General features: G+C 37.1%; 1 protein-coding gene across 1 annotated transcript; it reads right to left on the bottom strand.

Moving 5' to 3' along the window:
* Positions 1-4,357: 4,357 nt before the first annotated feature.
* On the bottom strand, positions 4,358-6,078 carry LOC104113341 (uncharacterized). Its single transcript, XM_009623469.4, has 4 exons — positions 5,926-6,078; positions 4,985-5,841; positions 4,715-4,887; positions 4,358-4,606 (listed from the first exon to the last, which is right to left on the bottom strand). Exons 2-4 carry the CDS (start codon positions 5,777-5,779, stop codon positions 4,486-4,488), a joined length of 1,089 nt encoding a protein of 362 aa, XP_009621764.1. The 5' UTR covers positions 5,780-5,841; positions 5,926-6,078; the 3' UTR covers positions 4,358-4,485.
* Between the last annotated feature and the right edge of the window lie 754 nt (positions 6,079-6,832).

Genomic DNA, 6,832 nt, shown 5'->3' on the forward strand with positions numbered 1-6,832 from the left:
CTTCCGCTTAAGAAAATAAAATAAATATTGATGTACAAGTTACATGATATTTAAATTTGAAAAGGATGTGCTTGCCAAATTCCATTGTCTTTATATGATGGGTTCCATGAATGTATAGAACTTAATGAAAAAGGATGATAGTTTTTGTTTCTTTCTTTGGTAGGCTGATGCTGCAGGTCTCCACAATCTCCAGTATCAAAATCAATAACTATAGTTCAACAGTTAGATGCCAGAAACGTAAGTTGCATGATCTTGAAGGCAAAAGGAAAGAATTATGGGACAGTGAAGCTTCTTATGATTACTTCTTGGTTACGTTAAATCGGCTCTGGAATCAGCAGGATAGTGAAGCTTCTTATGATTACTTCTTGGTTACGTTAAATCGGCTCTGGAATCAGCTAACTTCTTTATTCATCCTAATAGTGTGGTGTCTGAATGGCCTAAAAAACCTAACTTGTGATTTGCGTCGTTTGATGGTCTTCTAAGTGATCTGATTCTTCTTGGAGCACACAGTGTGGCAGATCAATTTGCTTTGCAAAGCTTGGATCATCTGGATGATTCTCGAGGTTGGCTGTTAGAAGTATATGTGAATTTGGTTTTATGTATTATCCTGAAACTTCAATGGAGAAAAGATAAGCTCTTGTGCATTGTTGTGAGAATAATTTATTGATTTCTAAAATCATTTAGGTTCAATTCTATCATGTCCCACGGAGGAGATATTCCTGTGTAGGCTGTTGAAAACCAATGTTTGGCAGTTCCAATGCCAAATCTATTGTGAATATCAGAGAAGCTCTTGATCTGTGTCAATCTTTATCTTGGAAGATGCTATTGATGCTCAGCGAATTAAAACAGAAATTTTTTCTCTTGTTTTGGAAGGAGAGCCATCAGCACAAGGTAGTAACCTGGAAAGACCTTGATGTGGTCCTACGTTTCTACTCTTTATTCTGTGATTACTTTGCAAGTTTAGTCATCTTCGGGATTTATTTTTTACTATGTACAGATGTGGTGCTTGAATCAGGTCAAAACTGATTATTTGCCATCATTCAAATTTTCAGATGCTATCATTCTCTTAAGTAAGGTCGATGCTACGATGAAAGAGGAGGCTAATCATCTCCATCAAGTGATTGATGTTCTTCATTTCAAACACAAAGAATAGGCTGATGCAATTGGAGTTTGTCGTCAAAGCCATTCACTGCTTCAATCTGAGTTAAAATGCCTTGAAGGTATTTGCAGCATTCCTTTATTTCATGCATGGACAATTTTTTGAGGTGTGTACGTATATGAGAGCTCTAAAGTACAATCAGTATTCTGACTTATAGTCAACATTGATATCAAATTGTAGAGACGTACTTATGTGGCTGTTGGAATTGGTATATGATGTTTATCTTCAACCATGTATGTTGGCATGGAATTGAAAGCTAAGAGCTCCAAATAGAAAACCCGTATCATCAGTAACCGTCAAGCCAACTTATACAAAGAGCTGTGCCTGCTACAGAGGGGCAACCTGCTTCTGAGTCAAACTCAATGTCCCAGGCAGATGAAGGTTTATGTCAAGAAGGTAAGATGAATGCATATTCGCAATCAATGTCACTACATCTTTGAGTTGCTGCATCCTAGCTTCTAGCTCATTATATTACCGAGTTTAGCTAGGATTTAACTCTATACTTTTCTCCAGGGGAAACAAAATCTGTCTACCTGAGGAATTTGCCGTCCACCGTACTAATCTAGATTCTTTGCTAGAGTTTAAGAGCTTTGGGAAGAATAAGCAGGATGGAGTATTCTTGAAAAAGCACAAAGTAGTTTTTGTAAAGATATGGCACTTGGGCCTAACTCAACCCCAAAAGCTAGCTAATTAGGGGAGGATTGCCCAAGTCCATATAAGGAGACCACCAGTCCATTCCCCAACCAATGTGGGACTCTAGCCCACTCTAACAGTTTTTTTTTTCCCGTTGTCTATATTATATGCTTCAATTGTCTTACATGCTCTAATATTTCGATTGCAATTGATGGGCAGGATATCAGCATTTGCTATATCTTTGTTGAGTTTGAATACCTCCAGGGTGTCCAAAATGCAATTAAGATATGAACTTTGAAAATTTGAAATCACGATTCATTGATTTGTTGTGTGTTTTCGTGGAGGATTTTGAGTTGCATTTCTAGTTGTTGGTAAAAGCTGCTCTTATTTTTTTCTTTACCTTCTGTCCTGTATGATTCTCAGCAGATTGTTCACTCAATCTTAATTTTGGCTAGCTTTCTAGCATTAAATCGCATTTGTAAGGTCCGCGTTTGAAATATTTCTGATCACATAGATCGATGATCTTGTATTTAATGGTTGTGGAACTTGCTATCCGTAGATAAATTGTTTTCTGAAACAATATGATGCAGTTAGTTGTCTTGAGTAATAGTTGTAATTGGAAGGTGTACTTCCATGAATTATTGCCACAATCTCATATTCAGACATTACTTTGTTATCTCATCCTTTGTATACCTAGTATATGATGCTTTCTCTTCCTTGTTCTTAGACATTACCCATACAGTTAGCTGGAAGGCAAGTCTACATTGAGGAAAGTAGATCAATCAGCAGTGGTGTTTCTCGTGGAGGTAGTCTGTACCTTAAAATTAATTTCAATTTCACATTGCGCCTGCGGTACTTATATCTCTTTATGCTTTTCTTAGAGATTTGTTCTACCTTTTGCTTGCTTGAGTAGTTCTTTGGTTGAACCAATTACCATTATCCTTGTATGCGGGATATAATATCTTGGTCATGAGTTAGCCCGTGTACGAAGATTTCCTGTTTCATTTGGATTGATATGACAGTACTTCACCTCCCAAATATGTTTGTTTGGTTATCAACTAACTGGAGGTACTGTGGATTTTCCATTTTATTGGCTTGCGAGTTTTTTTATTGTATAAAAGGGAAATCTTATTAAGATACTAAGTACCAGTACAATGCTTGATCTTTCTAGGGTACATAGTTCCTTTTAAGATCAGTTTCAAAGTTAAGCTTCGCAAAAACAGGAGGTACAACATGAAACGCAAAAAAAAATAAAAAAAATCGTTGAATTGCATCTTCCTTTCTTCCTTCCTTAGCTACGCAGACTGCTACCTTGTTTGCTTCTGTGTAAATATGTCATACCTGAAATCCTCCTAGCCTAGATAGTAGGAACCTGCAGTCATCAATCAGATTAGTATAACAAGTATTACCTTCTTTTATCATGTCAATCACTTCTCTGGAGTCATGTTTCAGTTTGTAACCGATGGAATTGATGCCTTAATGCTATTTCTTGACCTTCTCTTAGAGCTCTTAATTTTGCATGTGTATTTGTTATGTTCTTTTTACTTATGGTTATTTGTTATGTAGGAGATAGATTTGGATTATCCCAAAAGCCAGCTACCATTACTGTTTCTGAATACACCACTCAAACCCCCTCTGCCTTAGAAGCCCCGTCAATATTAAGTTTAATCCAGCCTGTATCTGGAGGTTGCCACCTTATTTGTTTTAAGATTGTAGTCCTTAGAAGTATTATTTCCTATTAAGGCTCAAAAAAAGTCAGGCTCTTGATAAAACGTGGTTTGTGAGTTACTTTAGTACTACTCTACATGTGTTTGCTGGATTTATGAAGAATTCAACCTTATCAAAGAAAAAGAAAAGATTTCAATGATTACGAGCAGAGCACCATCAAAGAATATTTTAGTAACTGCACTATCTGCTGCTTTTTGCATGCATGTTTTGACCCTCTGTTTAACATATTCTTCCACAACTGCCTTGATCAGGAAGCAAAGAGGTAAAGGAGGATGTTCCAGGATTGAAATTTTCAGAGGGGAAGCAATCAAGGCAATGGTTTTCGTGGCACATCATAATATAAGAGTATGACTTACCAACCTGAAAAACTAAATTTTGGCGGGGGATGATAAGGAATGTGGCTCAGTGTTCTCTTTCTGATGGTATGGTCTTCTCATGGAAGGAATTAGATAAATCTCAGTGTTTTTTTTTTGGGCACCGAATGCATCCAGAATAAATTTTTGCTCTTTCTCCTATAGTCACAATTAACGCTAATTTCTTCCTATAATATGGTACTACAATCCAAGATGAAATACTGTTATTTTGATTGTTCAATGCAAGCTTTTCAGAATGTGTTGAGCAAAGCTAAATGGTATGGTGGTGATATCAAGCGGCTTCCTCGTAATCCATGCCCCCCAATTCTCTTGATTGTAATATGGTATTAAACATTTAAGCTTTGCAAGCAATGAAAGTGGCGAGGAAATTGTCAATATAATCACTTAGCACAATTGGAGTTTGAAGAGTGCTTCTGTTTCACCATTCACAGGGTTAGTCAGTCAACCACGACAGCAGAAGAAATACAGAAGTCCTGTGCATCAGTTTTATTACTACCTTAGAGGCTAAATTACAGGTTCTTCCTAATTGCTCACTAAGCTTCAGCTAATACTGCTGTTAAATATTTGAATGAACAATGATTTTCTTTCAAGTCAAGCAGTTATAGAGGTTGTAGCTACGGTATGCAGCATTGGTGGCGCTTGTATATCATCATTCTCATCTTCTTCATCTTCCATCTCCCAGAGGAAATTAGCATAAGCTGCATGTATGTGGCTGTCAACACATCCAAGATGAAGAGGTCAGTTCTTGAAATAAATAACAACGTTCTTGAATTGTATTTCTATAATACAGTTTATTCTCAGTAGTGTATGAGAAGCGAACCTGTCACTAGAGGCAGCTTGAACTGCTCTTTCAAAATAGCTCGTGGCTCTATCTTCATCGCGGTGAAGCTCCCATATTAGTTTAGCGTACTGTGAAAGAATTTCACCATCACTTGGATCTGCTAAAATAGCTCTTGAGTAGTATTCCTCTGCCCCTTTAAGATCTTTCTTTGTCTGCCCCAACATTAGCAAGAGCAAAGTTAGCTATTGTGGATTCAGATGCCTGTAAATATGCTAAACAAGAGTAGCTTGAGGAAGGATAAAGACTCACCTGGTATAAAAAGTTGGCATAATTTCTCAAGAATAGGGAATTGCCAGGATTCTCTTCCAACATCCTCTTGTAGTGCTCTTCTATGTGAAGCCCCTGGCTGTCGCCACCACCTTCCCTATCGAAGGCTACTGGCCGATAACCACCTCCTCCTCCGGCGCCCCAGCCTCCATAGAGGCCACCATCATCAAAACAACCAATATCAGCAACCCCAATTCCTCTTGCTAGGTACATTTCTTCTCTGCCTTCAACAATTTCTAACTTTGAATTTTGACTCACATAACTCATTTCCTCTTTTACACCATTAGTTCCCAAACTGGACTGCCTACTAATGTAATCAAAGTCATCATCTTCATCATCGCTGTCGTCGTCCGAATGAAGCACCCTTGAATTGTGAATGTTGAAAGATGGAATGGTTTCCAAGAATGCTTTGTGGGGTTTACGTGCAAGCATCTTGGGTGGTTTTGAGAGGCTAAACTCATCAACTTCTTCAGTTGAGGCTTTTGCTAATTCTTCCAAGTTCCCTTCAGATTGAGCTCTTCTAAAACCATTAGATGATAATTGTCTGCCATTACTGAGCTCAGAAACTGAAGGAGAGATGGAAGAGTTGGGAGGGTATAAACTCTTGGTGTAATTCTGATATCCACCATGGTTACATGAGAGTTTGGTGTAACTATGGTAAATGGAATTGGGTGTGTGATTAGGGGTTAAATCAGAGTGCTGATGGTGGTGGTGATTGCTTGGACTCTCTGAGAGTAAAGATCTAAGAAGTGGTGTTGATGAACTCCTTAACATCATTTTTCTTTTCTTGTTTGAGTGTAAAACAAAGATTCAACCTTTTTGATGTGATTACAAAGTTCCTGTGGAGAAGAGAAAAGATTTAGGCATAAACTGACAAACCCCAAAAGGAAAAATCAATAGCAGAAGAACAAAGAGAGACGTACCTCAAATGAGCATTCTTGAAAATCTTCTGGACCAATAATCTTGCTGGTGAAGAAATGACTCTTTATATAGAAAGAAAAGATTTTGACATAATAAATGGAAGATATTACAATATTGTTGGAATTGAAGAAAAAAAAAAGGAGTGGTGGAGAATGAAAGTTTCCAGCTAGCTTGCAAAAATATCAGATTTTGCTTATGCTTAATTATTATTTTAGCTGGAAAAGGTCAAGAGTGGTTGCTTTTTCACATGTGTGTTTGGGGGTGATATCCTCCGTTGGTTACCAAAGAAAACAAATGTGATTTTGGCATTCATCTACAGCTTGGAATAACAAAAAATTAAGAGTTGTCCACTTGTTTTCTTGGGTAGGACTAGGAAGGTAGCAGGGTAAGAATTGTAGTCTGGCATTTTAGCATTTGAATATTCTGGCATTTAGCACGCCTTTCACCTATTTCACGTTACGCGTTGTACTGCTTAATTGATTAGTATGTTACTAACATATATAATCGTATACAAATTCTGCTGCAGGAATTTCTACAACAATTATTCACACGATTTAGCTCCAAGTCTCCATTTCAAATGTAATTTGAGAATATTGTTTTCGAAAACTAATTTTGTTGATACCTGTGAAAGCTAGGGAGAAATTGCCACCGTTGCTTTTTACCCCTTCTTCTCTTTATTTTATTTTTTTGGGAGGGTTGTCGCGGAAAGGGCGAAGTATAATCTTTTTCAATTTAGAAGATCTTATACCACAAACGAATTCTATTTTTCAGTTAAAAATCTCAGTATATAAAAAAGTTAAAATCTCTGTAACTTTGGATTTTAAATAATAATCTTAGTTGATATTTATGGGACTCTTGAGACTCTAGAAAGGGTTTAAAATCTTGAATGATTACAATTCCACAAATTTA

This window comes from Nicotiana tomentosiformis, chromosome 1 (assembly GCF_000390325.3).
Source record: "Nicotiana tomentosiformis chromosome 1, ASM39032v3, whole genome shotgun sequence".
NCBI classification, from domain to species: Eukaryota; Viridiplantae; Streptophyta; class Magnoliopsida; order Solanales; family Solanaceae; genus Nicotiana; species Nicotiana tomentosiformis.